This window comes from Phacochoerus africanus, chromosome 8 (genome assembly GCF_016906955.1).
Source record: "Phacochoerus africanus isolate WHEZ1 chromosome 8, ROS_Pafr_v1, whole genome shotgun sequence".
NCBI lineage: Eukaryota > Metazoa > Chordata > Mammalia > Artiodactyla > Suidae > Phacochoerus > Phacochoerus africanus.
Window position 1 is genome coordinate 159,049,891 of NC_062551.1, and position 27,101 is coordinate 159,076,991.

Below are 27,101 nucleotides of genomic sequence, written 5' to 3' on the forward strand. Positions count from 1 at the left end.
ATAAGATACTATCAATCAGGGTGTCAGGAGGAAATAGATGGCCTTTCTCCACCTGGGCAATTTGAGAAGTGTTTAATGAAGGGATTATGAGTTATAGGGACAAGGAATAAGGCAACACTCTAAGGCAAGTAATGTTAGGGCACTTGTCACTACCCTTGGGCCTAAAGGAACAAGGAGGAAGCAATTACCAGAATCTGGAGTCAGAACAGTGGTAAGGACAGCCTGATGTCCTTGGAACAGAGATGCAGCTAGCCCATGAGGTTAGCCCATGTGGGAGGGAACTAGGGGAATTTATACTCTGCTGGGACTTGTGACCAAACCCTACCAAAATCCAAAGGGCATAGTAGCCCCTTGTTGCAAATTACACAAATCATCCTTCCAAGATTCAGAGCAAGGTTAGGAGTGGTAAACAAGATATTCAGCACAAAGATGTTTCTTTCCCCTAAGGAGGAGCTCACCAACGAATGAAGACAGGTATATTCACAACTGTAATGACATTATGTGAAAAGAGCTATACCAGTAATCTATTGCTGTGTGACAAACTACCCCCAAACATTTGGCTTGAAACATAACCATTTACTTGCTCATGAGTCTGTCGATTGGTGTAGCGGGTGGTTCTTCTGCTGATCTCACCGGGGGTCACTGAGTAGCTGCAGTCATCTGGTAGCTTGTCTGGGAGCTGGTTGGCCTGGGGGCCTCAGTGGAGAGTTCACGCATGTCCTACATGGTCTCATCTGCCAGCAGGCAGGCTCAGGCTTCCTTACATGGTGACACTGTGTTCTGTTCCTGGAGCTTAGGGCAAGGCCTGACACACAAAACATTAAGTGTATGTTTGTTGAATGACTGTGGCCAGGGGTGGGGCTGATGAATGGTCTACTTGTCCGGAGCCCTTGGAGCCACAAGTGGTACTCTCTTTACATATAAAGTTGGCGTTAATAGAGCCCTTTCTCTACTTCACTGAGACCCCTCAGATATTGCCATGGCCCATCAAAGTCAAATTCAACCCCCACTTCCTCAAAGGCTTGCAGCCTACTTCTTTTCGCCTGTTTTAGAATCTCTGCAACTCTTAGCAGCTTGTCATTGGCTTTTGAACTCTAATTGCTGTCTAGGGGTTTCACGGGTCAAACCGACTTTTCATCCCTAAGTCCCTAAGGGCAGGGCTACATCTTTTGTCCCTAAGGGCTTGTCACAGTGCTGGGCCCACAGTACAACACTCCCTGAATGGACCACGCGCTCTGGGTGGCCTTGGTCCCATGAGGTATGTAGAAGGCGTGTGGGAGCCATTCACACCCTCGTGAGTGCTCTGCACAGGAGAGCCTCCCGGGTCTTAGGACAGAGCGAGGCACGTTGTTCTCCTGGGCCTATGGCCCAAGCCTTGGCTGCCTGTACCCTGGCCACTGAGCTGACTGGACATAGACCAGGAAGGGCAGTGTCCTAAATGGCAGTGCAGTGGTGTCCCCTGAGAGGAGATGTCCCTGGCTTGAGCCATTTCTTGTGGGCACAGGAGCCGTTGCTATCTGTCACACTTCTGACTTTTCAGGAATCAGAGGGATGGGTGTTGAATAGGCCCCAAACACAGAGCTCCCGTGTGGCACATTTCACTTCAGTGTCATGAAGAACACAAGGAAAAGCTATCACACAAGGTGCCGAGTTCCTTTAAACCCTTTCCTGGAGTTCCCGTTGTGGCGCAGTGGTTAACGAATCTGACTAGGAACCATGAGGTTGCGGGTTCGGTCCCTGCCCTTGCTCAGTGGGTTAACGATCCAGCGTTGCCGTGAGCTGTGGTGTAGGTTGCAGACACAGCTCGGATCCCGCGTTGCTGTGGCTCTGGTGTTGGCTAGTGGCTACAGCTCCGATTCGACCCCTAGCCTGGGAACCTCCATATGCCGCGGGAGCTGCCCAAAGAAATAGCAAAAAGACTAAATAAATAAATAAATAAATAAAATAAACCCTTTCCCATGGCTCTCTCTTGCCTGGAGGATAAAGCCCAAGCCCCTTGATGTGACAAAGGCTTCAGGATTTGGCCCGAATACCTCTCCAGCTTCATCCCTCACCTTGACCAAAGTCCCCCAAACTAAACTACTGATTTGTCTTCACAATCACCATATGCCGTCTCATTTCTGGGTCTTTGTGTGTTGGTTCCCCATCTGATACCACAAACCCCCTTTTCTGCATCCGTGGGTTATTCACGACTTAATTCAGGCATCACTCCTCCAAGCAGCCTTCCCTGAAGCTCTTGGCTGGCTTAGGGCTCTCCTGCAGACGTCATATCGACAAGATCCTTGAGGATGGGCGCTGGGACCTCATTTAGTCCAGATCCAGGCAGAGCATCATTGTTAAGCGATGTCGAAGGAACAAACAAACAGGCTTGTTTAAGGAAGGCCTGGAAAACCACCGACAGGAGTCCTATAAAGGCGAGTGGGAAGTTCTAATATTTCTAAGATTCACCGGTTCCCTAATCCTTGGCTGAAGATTCAGACTTGGGCTCTACTCCATTGGGAGTCCACTCCCCAGCAAGCCACCTCCACTCAGTGCCCTCGCTGGCACGTGTGCATGTTCTGAACATAACCAAGAAAGCAATTTACAAGAAATAATTGCTGGTCGATGTGTGTTGGGCGCAGCGGTGAGCTCAGATTCTTTCTTTCTGTGCGTCAGCCCGCCCTGCTTCCTTCCTCCTTGGCTGCCCCCAGGGAGGGGGGTTCCCACTGCACAGGGCTGGCAGTTTGTTTCTGACCTAGACGGAGGCAAACCAACCCCAGTGCGAGCCAGCTCTGAGGACTGACTGAATTAAAAGGAGGGAAGCCAAACAAGGGGAATGGGAGGAGCTTTATGGGCCTCGGGAAGTGTTGGTCCGCAAATGCAGCACGTGAGTCTGTTTCCATCTTTCCCCACCGTATCCCCACAGGCTCTGGTTGGGGAAAATCTACCAAGTCTGGGGCCCTGCTCAGTGGGAGGTCTCCTAACTTGCCCAGCTCTGGATTCTCTTTCTTCTTCCTGGCCTGTCATGCTCAAATGGTGGTCCCCGGGCCAGCAGCTCAGCGTCACCTGGAACTAGTTAGAAATGCACATTCTGGGGACTTCCTCCAGACCTGCCCTATCAGACTCTCTGAGGGCAGAGAGAGGGGAGCCCAGCAATCTGTGTGTTAAACAAGCCTCGACCTGATTCTGGTGTAGGCTGAAGTTTGAGAACCATGGCCTTAGGCCACTGACCACTTGAGTTTTTTGAAATTTACGGATCGTCTCCCTGTAACAGACCATGAGCAGCCTGCAGGTAAGGTCCTTAGAGAATTCTTCCTGTAACCTGCCAGAAGGCCAGCACAGAAAGTGTTCAGAGAAAAGCTGAATTTTACTGATTGGAATACTGAGGATGTGTCCTGTGAAAGGTCATGTAGAGCATCAGTGACAAAACTTGCCTGTCATATCTCTCTCTCTCTCACACACACACACACACACACACACACACACACACCCTAACACACACACACACACACACACACACACACACACACACACACCCTAAGCTCTCTTTACAACAAATGACTTGCGGTTTCTGGGCTGTGCTAGGTTCTGTTTTTGTACAGATTGTACTCTGGCCATAATTTCTTCTGACTCTCTCTCACCTGGAAACTTTGACTCATCTTTGATGATTCAGCTCAGACATCACTTATTCCTCCTTCAAGCTGCATGAAAGGCCACCTTTGGGCTGACTGTCCTTTTGTGTGCCCACCTCATCCTCCATATGAGTGCCTGGAGGACAGGAGCTGTGGCTAATTCCCTCTTGTTTCTGGTCACCTGCACAGATCCTGGCACAGGATAGGCAGCACTGAATGTACAATAAGGGGACAGAGGTGCCGGGTAGAGAGTGCTGAAAGCACACACACACAAACACACACACACACACACACACACACACACACACGCGCATGCGGGTGCGACTACAAATATAGCAAGGCCAGAACTGAGGTCTCTTGATTTGCAGCCTAGGGCTCTTCTGAGGGTGATTCACCCTGTCTTGTCATCCCCACCATGTGGCCTTGGCTAGTTCAGGCCCCATACACAAATATCTAAGAGTGACCATTTCACTGTTGCCAAATCCAGCAGTGGGTCATATCATTGCCATAAATGTCAAGAACTGCTTTCAGTGGCTACTGAGTCTCCTCATCCTTGCCTTGCGCCCCCAAGTCAAAGCCTAAAGCTATTGCCAAAGTTAAGGAGAGCAGCTGGGAGAGAGGGTGCCAGCATCCTGCCCTAAGATTCCTCTGCTATCGGATTAATAATATTTCAAAAACTTAGTAGCTAAAACGGGAAGTTCCCATTGTGGCTGTGGTGTAGGTTGGCAGCTGTAGCTCCTATTCAACCCCTAGCCAGGGAACTTTCATATGCCACAGGTGCGGTCCAAAAAAGAAAAAAAAAACTTAGCTAAAACAGTGCTTTCCATTTGCTGACACTGTTCTAAGTAATCCTCCCCTAAACTTTCAGAGGTAGGTATTACCACTACCCCTGCTCATACAGATGATTAAACGCAGATGTTACTTAGCAAGTAAGGGCAGGAATAGGATTTGAACCAGGCATTTGGCTCCAGAATCTCTTAATCCCTAAGTCATATCAAGAAACACTCATCTGCATTTTTTTTGTCTTTTTGTCTTTTTTGTTGTTGTTGTTATTGCTATTTCTTGGGCCGCTCCCGCGGCATATGGAGGTTCCCAGGCTAGGGGTTGAATTGGAGCTGTAGCCACCGGCCTACGCCAGAGCCACAGCAACGCGGGATCCGAGCCGCGTCTGCAACCTACACCACAGCTCACGGCAACGCCGGATCGTTAACCCATTGAGCAAGGGCAGGGACCGAACCCGCAACCTCATGGTTCCTGGTCGGATTCGTTAACCACTGCGCCACGACGGGAACTCCCTCATCTGCATTTTTAAAAAATTCTTTTTGTGGCCCCACCTGTAGCATAGGGGAGTTTCCAAGCTAGGGGTCCAAATTGGATGCCCAAACCACAGCTATACCACAGCCCATACCAGATCCGAGCCACATCTGCGACCTACACCGCAGCTTGTGGCAATGCTGGATCCTTAACCAGGGATCAAACCCACATCCTCACGGACACTACGTTGGGTTCTTAACCCACTGAGCCACAACAGGAACTCCCCCATCTGTAATTTTTTAGAAGTCTCTGTAGGGAGTTCCCGTTGTGGTGCGGTGGAAATGAACCCGACTAGTAACCATTAGATTGTGAGTTCAATCCCTGGCCTCGCTCAGTGGGTTAAGGATCCAGCATTGCTGTGAGCTGTGTTGTAGGTCGAAGACAAGACTCGGACCGTGTGTTGCTGTGGCTGTGGTGTAGACTGGCAACTGCAGCTCTGATTCGACCCCTAGCCCGGGAACTTCCATATTTCGCAGGTGTGGCCCTAAAAAGACAAAATAAAAGTCTTTGTAGTATTTTCATGTTTAGGAAGAAAGTCTATATCCATCATCTCATTGAACATTCACCATAACCTTCCAAGGGAACTGAAGCTCAGGGAGACTAAGGGACTTTGTCAAGGCCACACAGGACCAGGAGTCCACACTGTGGAGCTTGTGTTCGGTCTGTTAACCATTCATTCCCTCACTCACTTGATCACTCATTCTCCTGAGAAACTGAATGATATTAAACACGGCTGGGCCCCGTGTGTGTGCTCCACGCTCCCTCTCATTCTGCTCCTTGGCAAGGGGCTCACTCCAGGAGGGACACAGCGCTGCTGGAGAGGCAGGAGTCGCCTGCCCTGGGTCCTAGTCATCTTCCCCAGGTTTCCTAAGTACATCTGCTCCATGGCAGGAACCAAGTCAGAATCCTCTGACTCTGCAGTTTGGGCCAGGAGCTCCTCTGAGTCTCTAGAGGCCCCAGGCTTCTCCCTCGACCACATGGAGCTCTTAGGACCATTTTACTGGGGCCCATGTCCCAACTCCTTTTGGCCCTCAGTGAGCCAGGCAGAGCACTGTAGCTGGGTCTGCAATGGGATCCGAGTGGGTTTGCTAGGAAAAGCCCTCATTTATGCTGCTGGGCTCCAAAGTTCCCTTAATTATTCCCACCCCTGTGTTTTTACCAAAAGGAGTGTCCAGAAGAGGATGATGTAGAGACATTTATTGGATGTTTATGGGGATACATCTAGTTTGGGGACGGGGGCTCCTCAGGGCTGCCCGGAATGTCACTGGCAGTCACTGTAGCCATGACGTGGTGCTAGAGGAGGCATTTGGAGTCCATAGCCTGCTTCTCATTGCAGTCCAGCCATGGGTTCAAGAAGGGGTGACCCTGCCCGAGAGGGCTCACTCCTGGCACCTCCACTGAATCGCCAGTGTTCCCACCTTGACAGTCAGGGGGTACTTCATCGGGGGCTGGAAAACGAAAAGCCAAGGGTGTGGGGCTTCCTCCCGCAGCCCTTTCTTCCATCAGGATCACCCACCTTGGCTGACTTCCCTGAGCACTTGCCTTGGGCAAGGTTGTGCTCAGAGTCTTAAATGCATCATTCATTTAACAAATATTCGTTAACAATATACACCATTGTGAACTAGGAGCGGTCAGTCTTTCTCATGAACTTGAACTCATGAACTCAGTGTGCTCATGAGCTTGGGGAGATAAACAGTTGTTAGGTGATATGAAGACTTCACCTTCCTCAGAAACCTATACAGTAGATACTGTTAAAAACTCATTTTATAGGAGTTCCCTTGTGGTGCAGCAGGTTAAGGATCCAGCATTGTCACTGCAGCAGCTCAGGTCCCTAGCCCGGGAGCTTCCACATGTGGCCAACCCCCCCCCCCCACATTTTATAGATGAAGATACAGGCTTACCACACAGCTAGCCCGTAGGAAAGTGCTGGAAATCTTAAAATCATATTATTCTCTTCTTTAAGAATAGATTCCAGGAGTTCCCATCGTGGCATAGTGGAAATGAATCCAACTAGGAACCATGAGGTCGTGGGTTCAATCCCTGGCCTTGCTCAGTGGGTTAAGGATCTGGCGTTGCCGTGAGCTGTGGTGTAGGTGGCAGACATGGCTCGGATCTGATGTGGCTGTGGCTGTGGTGTAGGCTGGCAGCTGTAGCTCCTATTAGACCCCTAGCCTGGGAGCCTCCCTATGCCTTGCAGCCCTCAAAAAGACAAAAGACAAAAGACAAAAAAAAAAGAATAGATTCCATGCAAATGAACTTGTTTAAAAAACAGAAATAGATCCACAGACATAGAAAACAAGCTTAATGGTTCCTAAAGGGGAAGAGTGGGAGGGACAGTTAGGAGGTTGGGATTAACACATACACATGACTACATATAAAATAGATAACCAGTAAGGACCCACTGGGGAGCACAAGGAACTCTACTCAATACTTTGCAATAATCCTGTGAGGGAAAATAATCTAAAAAGAATATACATATATACATAAATATATGTATGTATAACTGAATCACTGTGCTGTACATCTGAGACTAATATGATATTGCAAATCAACTATGCTTCAATAAAATAAAAAATAATAAAAACAATGGACATGAAGAAAAGAATAGATTCCATGACTCTCTTCACATAATGGTTTATCCTCTCCTCCTTTTATATCTGAGCATGATAGGAAGCTCCCTTGTCCTTATTATTTCCCTCTTCCCATTCATGACTTATTCTGCTGCAATTTACTCAGTTTCTGCCCCCAAGAGAACTTGAAGCTTTTGGACACTAAATCCCATGGTTACTTATAAATCATTGTCTCCCTTGGCTTTTCAGGAGCGTTGGACACAATTCCTGCCTTTTTGGATAAAAAGTGTGTCTGTCATCCTACTCCAGAAGACAAAGAGGAGGTCACATCAAGAGGAACATGAAACCAAAAAACAAAAACAAAAAAAAGTGTGTCTATCAAGTGTTCAAGCCAAAAATGTAAGTCAACTCTCACGTCTCCTCCCCCCATCTCTTTCCAAAATCAAGCAATTCACCAGATCCTGTTTTTTGTTTTGTTTTGTTTTTGTTTTTGTTTTGTTTTTAAGGGCTGCTCCTGTGGCATATGGAGATTCCCAGGCCCAATCAGAGCTGTAGCTGCCGGCCTACACCACAGCCACAGCAATGCTAGATCCGAGCCATGTTTGCAACCTACACCACAGCTCACAGCAATGCCGGATCCTTAACCCACTGAGTGAGGCCAGGGATTGAACCTCCGTCCTCATGGATGCTAGTCGGGTTCATTAACCACTGTGCCATGACAGGAACTCCTCACCAGGTCCTGTTGATTCCACCAAATCACCATCTGCGTATCCATGCATTCTCTCCATCCTCAGGGCCACCCCACTGGGTCAGGCTTTCATTTCCTTCTGTCCAGACAAAACAGTTGGGGCCCCTCCAGTCCATCTTCCAAGCTATAGCCAGAAATCTTTCTCAGGTCAAATGAGTCCCTGTACTGCTCTTTCTGCCTTCCCATTCCTGATCCTTGAGGTGATATTCAAGGTTCTTCAAGTACTAGCCCCATTGCTTCTCTTTAATTCTGAAACTGCTAACTACTGCTCTTCCCTCAAGAACTCTGTTTTATTGCACCAACATTTCATTGTTCCCTGGATGCGTCCATTCCTTCACGTCTTTGGGTCTCTGCTGTTACTGATTGGTTCTGCAGAGAATGACATTTTACCTATCGTTTTATTTTTTATTTTTTGGCTACCCCGAGGCATGTGGAATTCCCAGGGCAGGGATTAGATCTGAGTTGCAATTGCAGACTAAGCCGCAGCTGCATCAGCACCAGATCCTTTAACCCACGTGCTGGCCGGGGATTGAACCTACATCCTGGCACTACAGAGATACCACAGATCCCTTTGTGCCATGGCGGGAACTCTTGGAATAAATTTTATACCTTCTTGTCTAGAAAATTCCTAGGCTTTAAAACCCATTGATGGAAGCTACCCAGGAAGAATGGTGCTTCTGAAACCAAGGGAAGAGTGAATTTCAAGAATCAAGTTGTACTGGACATTGGAATTGGCTAAACAACATCCATCCACCTTGTCCCACCCAGTAATAGCAATTATGTTTGGGTAAAATTGGTCCCATCTCAGCTCCAGGAATGGGTCCTGATTGATCTGAGCCCATCAAGTAGTCTTGTTCCTTTGCTACAGGAATGGGCAGTCAATACTTAGCATTTTCCTGGGTACAGTGATGGTTTAGGTTGGGCACATGACCTAAGGAGGTCCAATCAGAGTACAGCTCAGGCTTTTTTTTTTTTGTCTTTTTTTGTTGTTGCTATTTCTTTGACCGCTCCCGCGGCATATGGAGGTTCCCAGGCTAGGGGTCCAATCGGAGCTGTAGCCACCGGCCTACGCCAGAGCCACAGCAACGCGGGATCCGAGCCGCGTCTGCAACCTACACCACAGCTCATGGCAACGCTGGATCGTTAACCCACTGAGCAAGGGCAGGGACCGAACCCGCAACCTCATGGTTCCTAGTCGGATTCGGTTAACCACTGTGCCACGACGGGAACTCCAGCTCAGGCTTTTTTTTCCCCCTTGGTTGGAGAAAGAGCTCCCTCTTTCTCCTCCTAGCTAGATGGGAGTGAAAAACACACAGTCCCAGGACCTGCCGGCAGCCAACCTACTACCACGGGAAAAATCAGTCAGAGGAGAAAGGCAACACAGGATAGAGGGCAGAGCTGAGAGGATTTCAGACAGTGGAGCCACAAGCCTGAGGACGTTGTGAACTTTACTGAAACCATTCCTAAAGCTCACCCTACTTTTGGACTTTGAACCAACAGAGCCAATGCATTTCCTTTTTTGTTTTGTTTTATTTTGAACTTTCTATTTTTTAATAATTTAAGGCTCAGAAGATGTTACAAAAAAGGTACAGAGATTTCCACTGTACCCTTCACCTAGCTTTCCCCAGTGATAACATCTTACCTAACGATGGAGTAATTTTGAAACTAGGAGACTGACAGTGATAGAGTACAATTGACCAAACTTTGGAATCCTATTCAATTTTACCCATTTTTAATATGGATTTTTTTTTTTTGGTGTATAGTACTATGAAAGTTTATCACATGTATAGATGAGATTTACCCTTTAACGATTTTTTTTTTTTTGCTTTTTAGGGCCACACCCACCGCATATGAAAGTTCCCAGACTAGGGACCGAATCGTAGCTACTGCTGCCAGCCTATGCTACAGCCACAGCAATGTGGGGTCTGAGCCACACCGGTGATCTATACCACAGCTCATGGCAACGCCAGAGGCTTAATCCTCTGAGCAAGGCCAGGGATCAAACCCACATCCTCACAGTTCCTAGTCGGGCTCGCTAACTGCTAAGCCATGAAGGGAGCTCCCTCTTAACAAATTTTTAAGGGTACAGATATATTATTGACCATAGGTACAATGTGCAGTGCTGTACAGCAGATTTCTAAGAGCTTATTAATCTTGCATACTGAAACTTTATGCCCTTGGTTAGTAACTCCCAGTTGTTCCTACTGCCCAGCCCCTGGCAATTAATCATTCTTCTCTCTCATTCTACAGATTTGACAGTTTTATTTACTTGTTTGTTTATTTTCTTTTTCAGCCATACCGGCATCATATGGAAGTTCCCAGGCCAGGGGTCAAATCCAAGCCGCAGCTGTGACCTACACCACATCTGCAGCAATGCTGGATCCTCAACCCAATGAGCCAGGCTGGGGATCAAATCTGTGCTGCTGCAGAGACAATGCTGGATCCTTAACCCACCGTGGCACAGTGGGAACTCTGACAATTCTAGATACCTCTTATAGTTATGCAATATTTGTCTTTCTAGAACTAGTTCATTTCACTTAGCATAATTCCCTCAAGGTTCATCCATGTTGTAGCATACTGCAGAATTTTCTTCCTTTTTTTTGGGTCTGTGCCTGTGGCATATGAAAGTTCAGTGGCCAGGGATCAAACCTGTACCACAGCAGTGACCCAAGCCACAGCAGTGACAATGCTGGATCCTCAACCCACTAAGCCACTAGGGAACTCGATTTAATGTTTATATAAAATGTGAGGTTTAGGTAAAATTTTATTTTTATTTTTTGGCCACATTGTGGCATGTGGCAGTTTCCAAGCCAGGGATTGAACCCAAGCCATAGCAGTGACAACACCAAGTCCTTAACTGTTAGGTCACCAGGGAACACCCTTTATTAAAAAGAATATTCTTGGAGTTCCTGCTGTGGCACAGTAGGTTAAGATCCGGACTGCAGTGACTTTGGTCGCTGCGGAGGTTCAGGTTTGATCCCCAGCCCGGTGCAGTGGTAAAAGGATCTTGTGTTGCTGCAGCTGTGACATAGGTTGCAGCTGTGGCTCGGATTCAGTCCCTGGCCTGGGAACTTCCATATGCCACAGGCTCAGCCATATGGAAAAGAAAAAGATAAAAAGAAAAGACTATTCTTTAAAAGAAAGAAAGAGAAAGAAAGAAAGAAAGAAAGAAAGAAAGAAAGAAAGAAAGAAAGAAAGAAAGAAAGAAAGAAAGAAAGAAAGAAAGAAAAGACAAGACTATTCTTCCCCCATTGAATTGCTTTTATACTTCTGTCAAAAATCTGTGGGACATATGTATGGTGTGGGTCTCCTGTTGCTCTCTCTTGATCTATGTGTCTGTCTCTCCTCCAGTACCACACTGTCCAGCCCGAACCACAGCAGCAACCTAAGCCACTGCAGTGACAGTGCTGGATCCTTAACCTGCTGAGCCACACGGGAACTCCAGTGCTCTTTTTTTAAATGAAGAGTTACAGACTGATGACCAAATGTCACCCACAGTGATGAAGGTGCTCTTTTAAGAGTACTTCAGATCTTATTCCAAGAAAGACCTATTTTTATGGAATCAACATCTGCCTCCCTGTGGCTTCCCCCACTGGGGGAACACTATTCTCTCACAAAATGTCTCTTCCTTGTGCCCTAGGACAGCCCTGCAGAGACCTGATGCCCTAAGCTGTGATTCCTGAGAATCCTTTGCTCAAGACCAAATATCCCCACACTCTTCAGCTGATATTCACATAATCTAGTTTTCAGACCTAGCTGGTTACCTTCCTCTCATCACCTTCTGACTGGTCTAAGCTCCCCTTGAATTGTGGGGAGGAACAACAATAGGCAGGGCTCAGGGCTAATCCTTTGGCTTCTAGGAGCTGTAAAACCTTGACTCAGATCCTCATTCTGATATTAAATCATTGTGCTATCTTTTGCTAACCCTTTCACCTCTCTAGATCTCAGTCACTATTCCATAAAAAGGGGTAGAAAGTAGGACTGGTCTCATTTGTCTATTTCCTTTCCCTTGATAGATAAATTGTAAAGGATTCTGTCTGTATAATAGACTGCATTTATTAGGTACTAACACCCTCCACCCCATGTTCTATTCATCAGAGTTCTGATTAGCTGGAAAGAGCTTGTGCTAATTACCCCTCTTGGACAAAGATAATTCTAGCTCAAAGCAAAGAAACTTGGTCCTGGTAAAAACCTTTGAAATACTGGGAATTGCTCAGGAATCTTCATTGCTGTATTTGGGGGCCCTTGATGATATCTTTGGAATCCAGAATTGGGAACCTGTGGAGTGGATGCTGAAATGGTCCCTCTGAGATGTGATGGCTGGTGTGTTCTATTCAGTTGGAAGTAAAGAAGGACCATCACTCTCATTTCCAGACTCTATCATTCTGTTAACGCAACCTGAGATTCCACTCATGCCCCCCCCCCGCCCCCTTTTTCGGGGCAGACACATCACAGTGTTGGTTCCCACTGAGCTTGTGGACCCATGTCTTTTTTTACAACTCTCTTTCCCAGACTCCAGGGATCCCCTCACATGTGTATCCCAGGGCTTTCACTTCCACCACCCTAGCCTTCCAGGGAAACCAGCAGAATAGGCAGTGGTCCAACTCCTGCTTACACATATTTCTGCCTCTTCCTCTAATACATGATGAAAGTTAAGGTTAAGGTTAAGGACCAGCATTGTCACTGCAGTGGCTTGGGTTGCTGCTGTGGTGTAGGTTTGATCCCCGGCCTGGAACTTGCACATGTTGCAAGCCTGACAAAAAAAAAAAAAAAAGTCCCTCAATGGTGCCTGAAGCCTGGAGGAGGGGGCTCCGTCTTATAAAAGTGCTATAGCCAAGAGACACTTGAAGAGGAGGATGTCCAAGCGGTAAATATAAAAAGTTCAGGCGTTCCTGTCATGGCTCAATGGTTAACAAATCCGACTAGGAACCATGAGGTTGTGGGTTCGATCCCTGGCCTTGCTCAGTGGGTTAAGGATCCGGCGTTGCTGTGAGCTGTGGTATAGGTCACAGACGCGGCTCCGATCCTGTGTTGCTGTGGCTCTGGCATAGGCCAGTGGCTACAGTTCTGATTCGACCCCTAGCCTGGGAACCTCCATATGCCACAGGAGTGGCTCCAGAAAAGGCAAAAAAGAAAAAAAAAAAAGGACAAAAAAAAAAAGATTCAATTGTCTGAGTTTCCCTTGTGGCTCAGTGGGTTAAGGACCTGAGGTTGTCTCTGTGAGGATGCAGATTCGATCGCTGGCCTTCCTTAGTGGGTTAAGGATCTGGCGTTGTCACAAGTTGCAGTGTAGTTCACAGATGCACCTCGGATCCAGTGTTGCTGTGGCTGTGGCGTAGGCTGGCAACTGCAACTCCAATTTGACCCCTAGCCCAGGAACTTCCATTATGCTGCAGATGTGACCATAAAGAGAAAAAAATTTCAATTTTCAAGTTACAATACGAAGATTCATGTTTGGAGTTCCCATCATGGCTCAGTGGTTAATGAATCCGACTAGCAACCATGAGATTGTGGGTTCGATCCCTGGCCTTGCTTAGTGGGTTAAGGATCTGGCATTGCTGTGAGCTGTGTTGTGGGTCGCAGACGCGGCTCGGATCCCCGCGTTGCTGTGGCTCTGGTGTAGGCCGGTGGCTACAACTCCGATTCAACCCCTAGCCTGGGAACCTCCATATGCCACGGGAGCGGCCCTAGAAAAGGCAAAAAGACACACACACACACACACACAAAGAAGATTCATGTTTGGCTGAAACATGCTGGTACAACAATCTTACCTGATTCTTCTAACAACTCTCTGAGGTGGGTGTTGTTATTCCATGTTGTAGATAAATAGCTGAAGCTCAGACAGAGAAAGGTAACACTGACACAGCTATTAAGTATTGGATCCAGGATATACTTTTCATTCTGCTTGATTCCAAAGTTTGGGCTCTTTCCATAGAGCAAGCATACCCTTAGTATAGGTTAGAAACTTTGCTAGGTTCTGGAGGTATAAAGGCATTTAAGACATGGCTCCTATCTTTGAGATATTAACAGACTATTTGAGGAGACTAACATATAAAAATCTAAGTGCCTAAGGAGTTCCCGTCACGGCTCAGCAGGTTAAGAACCCGACTAGTATTCATGAGGATTCAAGTTCGATCCCTGGCCTCCCTCAGTCTGTTAAGGATTCGGTGTTGCCACAAACTGTGGTGTAGATAGCAGATTTGGCTCGGATCCTGTGTGGCTGTGGCTGTGGTATAGGCTGGCACCTGCAGCTCCGATTTAACCCCTAGCCCAGGAACTTCTATATGCCACAGGTACAGCCCTAAAAAGAAGAAGAAAAAAAAATTTTTGAGTGCCTAATAATAATGAAAATGAGGATTCCTCATTGTTAAAAGCCTACTGTGTATCAGAGGCTAATTAGCTCCTATATAAGCATCACCTCTAGTTTTTACAGCTGTCTTAGTGGGTGCACATTTTACAGAGTAAATTGAGGTGGATTGACTTGGCTCAGAAGGCGAAGGCTTGGCTAGTTGGCTGGGTGATCTTGGGCACAAGAAACCTCCCTTTCTGGGGCTCAGCTCCCCACTGATACAGTGAGAACATCAGACTTGATTCCTAGGAGCTTGTGAGTCAGTGAGAATGGCTGATTAATGGTATCACCACCAATACTTTTCAGAGGAGGATGAGAACTGAACTCTTGTCTTTATTTTTTCTCCCTCACTTTTTAGCCTCTTATAAAATGTACCTAAGTTGGAATATCAACTCCACACTTAACTCACTCACCTCATCTGCAAAATAGAGTTGATAATGACCACCTGGAAGAGGCGAGGTCTGAAAAGTTAAATGGGATAATGTCAAGTTCTTGGCAAAGCATCTAGCACAGAAGTAGCAACTTGGTCAGTCTTCTGTTTAAGCCAGTTCCTCACAAAGTACAAGAATAAGAAAGTTATGGTCTTTGTCGCATCCCAAGTTTGGGGGATTGAGGGAAGGGTGGTGATGAGACAGTACAGAGCACCTGGGCAGTAGAAGGAGCCTATTTTCAGAAACTCAGTGCTAATTCCATTCTGCTCTTGCAGAATTCTCACCCTTTCCCCCAGACTCAGAGAATAGGACCCCAGGTACAGTGCAGTGATTATAGGCTTTAGCGTCAGCAGCATGATCACTAGCTGTGTGGACTTAGCCAAGTCACTCCCCTTGGCTGAGCCTTGATTTTCTCTCCTATAAAATGGGGCTAATGACCTCTTTACATGTCCTACTGCAAAGGGAGACAGAAACATGAAAGTCTGTGGCAAAGGGAAAGCTCTGTGAATGTCTCAGATGCAGGGGAGACAAGAGGCTCCTGGGTTGATGCTGTGGGTTCAGAGGAAGGAGAGGACAGCCCTTAATGAAGAAGAAAGGGCGGAACGAAGAGCTGAGTTTGAGCAAGAGGCAGAGAGCCGAAAGCTGTCATTTAGTTAAAAAAAAAAAATCAGGAAACTGTATTTTCTATCTTAAAAAGCAAAAAGCAAGAACACAAGCCGTGTCAAGCTCTGGTGACTGAATAATCTAGCTGGTGGCTGAGCAGTGAAGGAGGGTGGCATTTTCATTCACAGGGCCAGCAGATAAAGTGCGTCCCCTTGAGTTAGGCTGCCAGGGATCGGTGGGGAGAGACCCCCCACACCCTCCTGGCAAGGCAGAAGGAGTAGGACTTTGAAGAACACACGTATTTGAATCTTATGATCTGTAGTCAGATGCGTTATCCATCGTGCCACTGGCCCATCCTTAAAAAACACGTATTTGAATTCCTGCTTTGCGGTTTACAAACTGTGACCCCCTTGGGCAAGACATCTAACTGCTCTGAAACTTGGTTTTCACACCTGTAAAATGGGTGATAATAACACCTACCTCACTGCAGTAGTTTGGAAAGTTAGATGACTTCAAACAGTGTCTGCCATGTGGGAGGGCCTTCCTTTTCTCAGCGTAGGGACAGGGAAAGGAAGGAAGGTGGAGGTGGAGTTGGTTCTGTCACTTACTCATTAGGGGACGTAGGCCTCAGTTTCCTCCTCTGTACAATGGACAGTAATAAGATCTATACTCTGCCTGGTAAGTGTGAAGAGCAAATGAGATGGTCCATTTAGAGCTCGTTCATTCCTTTTAAGTGCAGTATCACGTTTCATCATTCCTCTATGGATGGACATTTAGCTTGTTTCCAGTGTGACAGGTGGTCGTGGTATCCGTCTTTACAAATCCTCTCCGAGTGCAACTGTATCTTTGAGGCAGATAATTAAGAAGTGGAATTACTGAGTTCTAGGGTGTGTACATTTTTAGTTTAAGTGGAGAGTCCCAGGTGCTCTACAGACTGGTTTCTATCCGCTTACTCTTACCCGTGGTCTATGAGAGTATCCATTCCCCACCGAAACATCTCACTATTCATATGATTCATTTTGGGACTTTTGCCAATGCAATTTTTTTTTTAAGATATATCGTTCTTTTTTTTTTTTTTTTTTGGCCATATCCATGGCATGTGGAAGTTCACGGTCCAGGGATTGAACCCACGCCACGGCAGTGATCCAAGCAGTGACAACACCAGATCCTTAACCCTCTAAACCACAAGAGAACACCAGGTATATCATTGTGAAATTGCATTCTCCTGATTATTAGTAAGGTTGAAGATCTTTTCACGCGTGTTGGGCATTTGTGTTTTTTAGCAGATTATTTTTCTCATTTGTTCAAAGGTGTGCTTATATGTTCTAGATATTAAGCCTGTCTCTATTTTGTATACAGTTGATTCTTATTATTCGCAGTAATTATGTTGTTCTATGAAGTCACTACAGACACTGAATTAGTGAATACGGAATCATTGCTCCTCCGGGAAATACAAAGTTAGGTTCCTGTCAGCTTCTGGTCACAACATTTTGTTAACTGATCAATTAAAAACTGTGTTTTTTTTTTTAATTTAAATTTTTAAATGACAATAGTTGATTTAAATGTTGTGCCAATTTCTGCAGTATAGCAAAGTGCCTCAGTTTTGTATATATGTGTGTGTATGTGTGTGTGTGTACGTGTGTATAGATTTATTCTTTTCTATATTCTTTTCCATCATGGTCTATCCCAGGAGATTGGATATCGTTTCCTGTGCTGTACAGTAGGACCTTCTTGTTTCATAACTGTGTTTTGTATTTCTCCTTAAAGACACCTTATTTAATATATATTGCTAATTCATTAACATTTAACTCATGGCACTACAACCCGTGCCTGAACAAAGTGTATCTGGCCCATATATTTTTCCCACAAGGCATAAGACAGCCTTTTTGTGCTGAGGAATACTAGATAACACTTCAGCACTAGATTTGAGGGTCATTTTCAATAATGAAATCACCAACGAAAATCATAAAAATGCAAAAATATGGCACTAAATATACCATGTAAAGGACTCTTGTTTACAGTATGAGAGCTGAAACAAGAAGGCAGATGGGAGTTCCCTGGTGGTCTAGTGGTTAGGCCTCAGTGCTTTCAGTGCTACAGCCCGGGTTCGATCCCTGGTCTGGGAACTGAGGTCCCGCATCAAGCTACTGCCTGCTGCAGAAAAAAGAAGGCAGAGCATAGCCTTGTTTAACCTCAGCTGGCAGTGCATTTGACAGGGCAACTCAAGCTTTTGTTGCTTTGTGCACGTCTATATCTGCAAATGACCTCAAAAACACTGCAAGTATTGATTTTCAAGGTTACCAATTAATTCTACCTAGTAGGAAAATTCACAAATATGGAGATCTGTGAGTAATGAGGTTTGACTATGTGTATTTATAATATCTTTGCAGTCTACCATTTATTTTTTAACTTTATGTATGGTATCTTTTGTATTACTTGTATTTGATGTCTATTTGTATTATTATTATTATTTGTCTTTTTAGGGCCGCATCTGAGGCATATGGAGGTTCTCAGGCTAGGGGTCGAATCAGAGCTGTAGCAGCCAGCCTACACCACAGCCACAGCAACGCTGGATCTGAGCCTTGTCTGCGACTACACCACAGCTCATCGCAACGCCCAGATCCTTAACCCACTGAGCAAGGCCAGGGCTTGAACCCGCATCCTCATGGATACTAGTTGGGTTCATCAACTGCTGAGCCATGATGGGAACTCCTATTTGTATTTGATGTAGGCAAATGTACCAGTATTTCACTTGTTTTTAAAATTAAATATTTTGGAGTTCCTTGGTGGCTCAGTGGGTTAAGGATCCAGTGTTGTCGCTGCTGCTGTGATGTCCGTTCCATCCCTGGCCCAGGAACTTCTGCATGCTGTGGGCATGGCCAAAAAAAAAAAAGGTCTAAAATTAAACATTTTATTCATGTTAACATACTTTAGTCTGTTTCTGGACTCTATTCTAGGGTTTCTCACCATCGGCACTAGTGACATTCTGGGTTAGATAATTCTTAATTCTTTTTTTTTTTTTTGGCTGCACCCACAACATGCAGAAGTTCGCTGGCCAGGGATCGAACCCAAGCCACAGTAGTGACAATGCTGAGTCCTTAACTGCGAGGCCACCAGGAAATTCCGAATAGTTCTTTATTGTAGGGTGCTATTCTCTGTATCATAAGATGTTTAATAACATCTTTTGTTGTTGTTGTTGTTGTTGTTGTTGTTGCTATTTCTTGGGCCGCTCCCGCGGCATATGGAGGTTCCCAGGCTAGGGGTTGAATCGGAGCTGTAGCCACTGGCCTACGCCAGAGCCACAGCAATGCGGGATCCGAGCCGCATCTGCAACCTACACCACAGCTCATGGCAACGCCGGATCGTTAACCCACTGAGCAAGGGCAGGGACCGAACCCGCAACCTCATGGTTCCTAGTCGGATTTGTTAACCACTGTGCCACGACGGGAACTCCAATAACATCTTTGTGTAACAGAATGATGACTATGTCTAATTATTTTGATTAACAGTGAGCACATGAAGAGTTTGGGATGGAAATGTTCAGATCATAATCCTCCTGAGAAATGTGCTACTGCTTCTCAGTATTCCAGGCACACTCCCGAAGCAAATGTTCCAAAGATCATTTCTAAATATCTTCCCTCAGAAAAGGTGCGAGGTGCTGCTGAATACAAGGAAATCATGTGACCTCTTTCTTACCTGTGATCTGTAGGCTTAAGCCTGGGTCCAACCTTGTGTGGGGTTTTGAGCTGATGAACAGGTAGCAAAGCACACAGCTAGTGACAATGAAGGCCAGGAGGACCACGGCTGCTATGGACAGGCCCAGGAGAGCGCCAATACTGCAGACAGAAGACCACAGGGAGCAGCATGTTATAGGAGAAGTTCTGTACATGTTCTAGGAATCAGCTGGCTCGAACTTTTGTTCTCTCTCTACTTGCCTTAAATAGGCTTTCTGAGCCTCAGCGTGTGTTTGGCACACACACTACATACATGACTTGGCATGAGTTGATGCCACCATGTAGTTGGGATGCAGTGTACGTTCCCTTTTTTCTCCTCTCCTTTCTTCAGCCTGCTCCCACTCTAAGATGATAGAGATGATCCTTTTTTTTTTCCTTTTTGGGGCTGCACCTGCAGCACATGGAAGTTCCCAGGCTTGGGGTTGAATAGGAGCTGCAGCTGCCCGCCTACACCACAGCCAAGGTAACACTGGATCCAAGCTGCATCTGTGACCTACGCCACAGCTTGTGGCAACACCGGATCCTTAACCCCCTGAACAAGGCCAGGGATGGAACCTGCATCCTCATGGACACTGTGTCTGGTTCTTAACCCACGGAGCCACAACGGGAACTCCTGAGATGACCTTAAAAAGCCCTCCCCACACTGCTGTTTCTTAGAAATCAAGACACATATCAGGCCTTAGGTGAACACCAGCTGTCCTTCCCAGTCTCAAGGACTTTCTGACCTAGTCTCTAGTGGGTCCTCAGGCCAGTGTGGACCTCTGCCTCTGCTCCATGGCAGGTCTTGGTCACCTGGTCTCCAGACAACTACCTCCTGGCTCTTTTGAGGGGCCGCTGTCTTTCCTGTTTCCCATAATCCCTCCTATCAGCTCCCACATCAGAATTTTAGTGGTTCTTGAAGGCCCATCTCTAAGGCCACCTCCTCGCTGCTTTCCTTGGTCGTCTCTCTCTTCTCCACGCCAGGCCAACGCAGCCAGGACACCTAACTCAGAGACGTTAGCACTTCCCGCTTGGTCACACAGCCCAGTGTGGTAGGGAAAGAGCAAAGAGCTTTGGAACTCGTAACAGACCTGCCTGCTTTGGGACCCAGGTCTGTGACTAACTCAGTGTGAGATCTTGATGGAATTACTTATCCTTTTGAGCCTCAGCTTCTTTGTCTGAAAAGTGGGAATGAGCAGAACAGGTGGCAGTGAGGACGAATGATACATGTAACATTCTTGGCACGTGGTAGTCAACACATTGCTCACCTGCTCCTTGCCGGCAGACCCCGACCAGGTTTAGGTGGCTTTGCTCTCCCCTCGTACAAGCCCCAGCACACAAGAGGACCTATTACTGAGTACCTGTTTTGTGTCAGACACCATGGGATGTTCTTCCAATAGCAGGGGATAGGTAGCGCCGGGTGTGTTTATGTGCCCTTTCTGCCTACAACTCCTTCTGCAGCTTTTCTGCCCACCACCCCTCAACTCTGACCTCAGCCTCAGACTCCTGTCTTTGCCATTTCTGATGGATTTCACTCCCAGCTAGCTGATGGCTAATTTCCGCTAAATACAAACACCTCAGAGCTTTGGAGCTCTAAGGTTTTTTCCCCATGGTTAAGTAAGTTATTGGCTATCCCTGCAATGGAATAGTGTGGAGCCGTTAAAAACATGTTTTCAAATAATATTTAAGATCAAAGATAAGGTTCTTTTTTTTTCTTTTTTGGCTGTATCTGAAGGCATGCAGAAATTTCCTGGGCCAAGGATCGAACCTGAGCCACAGCAGTTACAGTGCTGGATTCTTCCTTTTTTTTTTTTTTTTAAGAGCCATACCAATGGCTTATAGAAGTTCCCAGGCTAGGGGTCAAATTGGAGCTGCAGCAGAGCCACAGAAACTCAGGATCTGAGCCACGTCTGGTTCCTCAACCCACTGAGCGAGGACAGGGATGGAACCTGAATCCTCATGGATACTAGTTAGGTTTGAATACTAGTTGGCTTACTGCTGAGCCACAAGAGGAACTCCCCAAGAATAAATTCTGATGAGATAATGTTAAGTGAACAAAGCAGGACACACTAGTAAATATAGTTTAACCCTAACTTAAATAAACATAAACACAACATATACATACATATACATATATATATATACACACACACACACACACACACACACACACACACACACACACACACACACACATACACACATAATACAACACAGGTAGGTGGGATGGAAATATACTACAATGCTAAAGGGCTGTCTCTGGGTGTAACACAGGCTGTCTCTGGGTGTAACACAGTCTGCGTCCCGTTGGGTCTTAAAACTGTGGAGTATTCTGGGCGGAGTTTTAAATGCCAGCATCAGTATCTCTTTGCCTGAGGGGACCCAGAAGAGTCTGCACAGAGCAGGTCAAAAGGGCAGGAAAATCAGTGCCTTGATTCTCCAACCAGCCCACAGCCAGTGACTGACAGAAATGGGTGTGTAAATGCCCAGCTTTTTGGTCCTCAGGCGGGATGACTCTGCGAGGTCCATTCTGCACTCCCTGGCAGGCGGGGTTCAGCAGGGTTAAGCTCGGGTGGCCTCTGTGATGACTTGTTTGGTGCACACCAGCACTAGCGCCCTTCCTTCCCCTTCTCACTTGCCCGCCGTCTGCCAGTGTTTTCTAGGATCACTTGCCACATAAACTACTTGCCCTGAAATCCTTGTTTCTAAGGCTGTTATCTGGAAGAGTGGGGCTCAGGTTGGGACTACACTCTTTACAAGGGACATCTATAAGCATCTGGATGGAAAGGGCCCTCTAAAAGTAGGGTCCTGGGAGTTCCCGTCGTGGCTCAGTGGTTAACGAACCTGGCTGGCATCCATGAGGACGTGGGTTAGATCCCTGGCCTTGCCAAGTGGGTTAAGGATCTGGCGTTGCCATGAGCTGTGGTGTAGGTCGCAGATGTGGCTCAGATCCAGCATTGCCGTGGCTGTGGCTGTGGTGTAGCCCGGCAACCCCTAGCCTGGGAACCTCCATGTGCAGTGGGTGCGGCTCTAAAAAGACAAAAAAATAAATAAATAAAATAAAAATAAAAGTAGGGTCCTGGAGTTCCCACTGTGGCACAGTGGGTTAAGAATCCGACTGCAGCAGCTCGAGTTGCAGTGGAGACACATGTTTGATTCCTGGCTCAGCACAGTGGGTTAAGGATCCAATGTTGCCACACCTGTGGTGTGGGTCACAGCTGCGGCTTGGATTCAATCCTTGGCCTGGAAACTTCCATATGCTGCTGGTGCGGCCATATAAAGATTAAATAATTAATTAAATAAAAGTAGGGTCCTTGGAGTAGTGGGGGGAGATATATTCCAGATCAGCAGTCAGTCAGGGAGTGGGCACTACCCTGGTAGTGTCTCTGGGGACAGAGGAACCAGCTCCCAAGGACAGCTGGGAACAACAGGGGAGCGTCCGGGAGGAAAATCTGTCCGTAGTACAAGATGAACTTGAAAAGATCAGAGTTGTCCCACAGCGGATGTACTGCCTCAAGAGGTGGTGTGTTTTCTATTATTGGACAGGTTTGCACAGAATACTTGAATGACTCCACCTTTCAATGAAGAGACTCCTGCCTCCAGTGGGAAGTTGGATTAAAGAGCCACTAGCCTAGGATTTCACAGATCTATGACTCTGAAAGATAGCTAACTCACTGTGACATCTAGGAAACTGTAGGGGTGGTCTGTTATTTGTTAGGGTTTTTGAATCAGGCAATTCTAAGTCTGAATCCTGGTTCTCTCAGATAGAGGTTGAAAAATCTTTCACCTTTTGATCTTCATTTTCTTCATTCATAAAAGGTCCTGTCTCACCAGGTGTCCATAAGACTAAATGAGATAGTGTATACACAGCGCTTGACCCGCCGGTTCCACCCTCCAGCAGGGCTGCTGCCTTTTGGCTCACATCCTGATAAGAAACAGAAGTCCTGAAAAGGGTGTTGGGAAAGTTGACCAGACCTGTGAGAGCACCAGCTGCTTCTCCCCAGGGAGTCTTCATTTCCTGAGGCAGGTTTTAAAGACAGCAATTCTCCTTGAGCCCTATCCAAGGAGACAGTGTTTACCTGCAGATTTTTATGTTTTTCAGGACCGGCTTTCATGAAACGGGCCAAATGGAGTCCCGGGCGAAACAGTCTCCCCCACGGCCATAGCAGGGCTCTGACAGGTACGTGCCAGAAGCGTTGCTTCAGGGTTTGGGATACACTGACCACCTGGATGTGCTGAGGACCCCGGTTCCCCTCTTCTACTTTGCAGTTGTCTGTGATGTTTAGGTAGACAGTTATATCCAAGCCTGGGAGGAGTCAGCCCTGTGGGCTAGAACCTTTCAGCAGTCCTTGGGGTTCTAGAATGGAAGTAAATTGACATGCAGTGTGGCCTCAGAGGTGACCCCATCCAACCCTGTACCTCATTGTCTGAGCCACCAAAGCAGCCCATGCCTCGGGAGGGTCCGAAGCAAGGAGAGAAGCCACAAGTGGTATATAGGAAAGGAGGTGGTAGGAGCAGGACTGGATCCTGGCTGAGGGGTTTACTCATCTGTGTGTGCTTTGAAGACAGTAGAGGGTAAGTGTTTTGTTTTGGGGGGAGGGCCATACCGGCAGCATATGGAGGTTCCCAGGCTAGGGGTCGATTCGGAGCTACAGCTGCCAGCCTACACCACAGGCACAGCAACGTGGGATCCGAGTCGCATCTGCAACCTGCACCACAGCTCACGGCAGTGCTGGATCCCCAACCCACTGAATGAGGCCAGGGATTGAACCCGCATCCTCATGGTTCCTAGTTGGATTTATTTCCTCTGCGCCACAATGGGAACTCCCAGTGAGTGTTTTTCTGTTGTTGCTTTTGTTTTTGTTTATACTCGTGGCATATGGAAATTCCTGGGCCAGGGATTGAATCAAACTGCAGCTGTGACTTATGCTGCAGCTGTGGCATCATCAGATTCTTTAACCCATTGCCAGGCTGGGGATTGAACCCATCCCTCCAACAGCAAGCTGAGCCACAGCGGGAACTCCCAGTGAATATTTTTTCAAGTGGTCTGAGTAGAACAGATTATAAGAGAGCCAGCCAGGCTAGATTTAGACAGTTGTGCAGCAGGTCAAGCCTGGGCTTGGAACCAGACAGGCTTGAGTTTTCATCCCAGTTCTGCCACTTGCTCTCACTAGGGTACTCCTAGATAGTAACTGACCCATTTTCAAGTTTTCTTATCTGTAAAATGGAGGGAAGACAGGCCAGAGCTGGGAATGTGTGACTGCATCCAGCCCTTGGATGGTGCTAGGTAAAGTTCTTTGACTCTCAGTCTGCCATGACATTGCTGGAAGATCTTGGACAGTTCACTTCCGTATTCTGAGATTCACTTTCCCCATCTATGAACCAAGGAATGGGAACTCCCTTTTACTGAGCACAAACCATATGCACTAGTCCCTTCCACATGCATTATTGCACTTAATCCTCATACCAATTCCATGAGACAGGTATTGCTATTGCCATTTGAAAGACAAAAGAGACTTGGAGATTTTTCCAAATTCACATAGCTAGTAAGTGACAGAGCTAAAGTTTGGACTAGGTTCTAACCAGCCTCCAAACTCCACACTGCATAACTCAAAGATCAGCCCTATCATATTTCAGTATTCAGCTCAGTACTAAGTACACAGTGGGTCTTCAACAAATACTCCATTGTTATTCTTTTTTTTTTTTTTGTCTTTTGTCTTTTGTTGTTGTTGTTGTTTTTGTTGCTATTTCTTGGGCCGCTCCCGCGGCACATGGAGGTTCCCAGGCTAGGGGTCAAATCGGAGCTGGAGCCACCAGCCTACGCCAGAGCCACAGCAATGCGGGATCCGAGCCGTGTCTGCAACCTACACCACAGCTCACGGCATCGCCGGATCGTTAACCCACTGAGCAAGGGCAGGGACCGAACCCGCAACCTCATGGTTCCTAGTCGGATTCGTTAACCACTGCGCCACGACGGGAACTCCTCCATTGTTATTCTTTAGATGCATGTCATATCTCTTTAAATGGACTGTGAGCTCCCTTCAAGGAGGGAATAATTGATTTCAGTGTCTCTAGTACCTAGCATAGCATTTGGCACAAAGCAAAGGCCATAATCAATGAATGAATGAATGAAAATATAGATGAACAGAGAATAAATTAATGTCATTCCCCAGGTATCATAAGTCAAATGCAGAGGATCTGAAAACCTGGCCATCTGAAAATCCTTTGGAATTACAGATGAAGCAGTCTGGAAAAAGCAGTAATATCTCTAATTGCTAATGGATGTGCTGAGTTGATTCTACCTCGTGATCTCATTTGGAACTTGTCCCAGTCAGAAATCATCCTCCCCATTTGATAGATGGAGAGACAGAGGCTCAGAGAGGTTTTAGAGCTAGGCTGTGCCTCCCCACCTACAGGGCATGCAGTCTCTGGTCACATACCTCCGGGGGCAGGAAGAGCATTGTCTATGGAGAGAGCCCACTCCATTTTTGCTGATGCCTGTTTCCCAGAGCAGGCTCAGGCTCAGGCCCTGTTTTCTGGGTGGGGACTTCGGAGACCCAGAGAGAATGAGACCCATTGCCTTGTCAGTCCTGCTCTAGGGTCCAGGAATGTCAGCACTGGCTTGACCACCCTCTTCTGTGAACTGCTGGGGAAACTGAGGTCTGGTGGGTAGGGATTCACCCACATTACACTGATCTGGCTTCTGCTGTGGGATTATGTCATTGTCTCAGGATGAGCTTGGAGGCAACTGTGCATCTTTGGTCTTCTGCCTTTGCTTGGAACTCACTCCAGGGCCTGGCATTGCTAAGTTCTGGGGAAGGGGTGGCTGAAATAATAACTAAATATGAGGGGGAAGAAAATAACTTTGGTTGGGCTGCGGCTGGGGTGTAGCATCAGGTGGGGTATTAAGGCTTGAGGGTGAGGTTTGAATGTAGGTCTGGATAATGTTTGCAGTCCAGGTGAGCAAGGAGAGCTGAGGTGGGCTTGCAGGGAGGACCGAGGGGGAGGTTGGGGCTGGTGAGAGAGTAAGGGCCGGGAGCAGCACTGGGGAGTGGGTAAGGTCAGGGATGAGGTCGCTACTGGAAAGGGGCCCTGGAGAACACTCTCACAAGGGAGGAGTTCCGGAGTCCTGCGAATGTTACAAGATGGGAGTTTGCTGTGAGGGTGGGGGTGGTTATGCAATCTGAGGTTGGGTTAGGGTGAGTGAAGGTTTTTCAGGGTGGAGTTGGGGTGAGGGTCAAGGATGGATTTGAATAATGGTTGGGTCAGGATGGGGGACTGGAGCTGCGAAGCGGCAGCCGCAGAGCCGGTTGGTGGCCGGCCGCCAGAGCCCGGGCGGGTCAAGGCTGGGCGGGGGTCGCTGCTGACATTGGCCGGGCACCTGGGGGAGGACTGAGGGTTCAGTACCGGGTCGGGCCGAGGATGGGGCGAGGGGCCTAAGACGGAGTGGGGTTCCAGGTGGGGTGAGGGCCAGGGCCGGTACCTGAGCCACCACATGTAGCTGTGCTCGTAGGGGAAGAAGCTGTGCGGATCGTCGCAGCAGTACTTGTGGTCGCGGAAGCCGCAGCAGAAGACGGCGGCCGCTTCGCCCCCCGGCCGCGGGCAGCTGAAGCCGCGCACCACCTCCTGCTCGGCGCTCACGTAGCTCGTGCAGGCGCCGCTCATCGTGTCCCGCGTCGGGCCCGCCGCCACCTCGGGCCACCAGACGGCCGGCGAGAGACGGCCGGACGGAGACAGAACGAAGCCCGAGGAAGAGCGCGAA

The 27,101-nt window shown here is 47.4% G+C and overlaps 1 protein-coding gene and 1 long non-coding RNA gene across 5 annotated transcripts in view; one reads left to right on the plus strand and one right to left on the minus strand.

Moving 5' to 3' along the window:
• LOC125132177 (uncharacterized) overlaps positions 1-26,942 on the plus strand; it is a 35,849-nt gene extending 8,907 nt beyond the window's left edge. The window contains exons 1-4 of one of the 3 annotated variants that reach the window (XR_007136156.1): positions 2,722-2,866; positions 7,745-7,894; positions 23,442-23,519; positions 25,513-26,942. This is a non-coding gene — a long non-coding RNA (uncharacterized LOC125132177). Of the gene's footprint in view, positions 1-2,721; positions 2,867-7,744; positions 7,895-23,441; positions 23,520-25,512 lie in introns of those variants that run through there. The other 2 variants (XR_007136158.1, XR_007136157.1) reach the window with 2 other exon arrangements.
• Positions 562-27,010, minus strand: SHISAL2A (shisa like 2A). Of its 2 annotated transcripts, none has more exons than XM_047789089.1 (3): positions 26,823-27,010; positions 19,323-19,462; positions 562-805 (listed from the first exon to the last, which is right to left on the minus strand). In XM_047789089.1, exons 1-3 carry the CDS (start codon positions 27,002-27,004, stop codon positions 657-659), a joined length of 471 nt encoding a protein of 156 aa, XP_047645045.1. In that variant the 5' UTR covers positions 27,005-27,010; the 3' UTR covers positions 562-656. The 2 variants fall into 2 exon arrangements, with proteins under 2 accessions (XP_047645045.1, XP_047645043.1); XM_047789087.1 differs by lacking the exon at positions 562-805 and adding an exon at positions 6,108-6,373.
• Positions 27,011-27,101: the final 91 nt, after the last annotated feature.

Excerpts from the sequence above, each read along its gene's own strand:
- SHISAL2A (XM_047789087.1), bottom strand. The coding sequence starts at position 27,004 with ATGAGCGGCGCCTGCACGAGCTACGTGAGCGCCGAGCAGGAGGTGGTG. Across the intron at positions 19,463-26,822 it reads AGCTACATGTGGTGGCTCAG|TATTGGCGCTCTCCTGGGCC; the intron begins GTACCGGCCCTG and ends TTCTGTCTGCAG. Across the intron at positions 6,374-19,322 it reads CTTAAGCCTACAGATCACAG|CCCCCGATGAAGTACCCCCT; the intron begins GTAAGAAAGAGG and ends TTCGTTTTCCAG.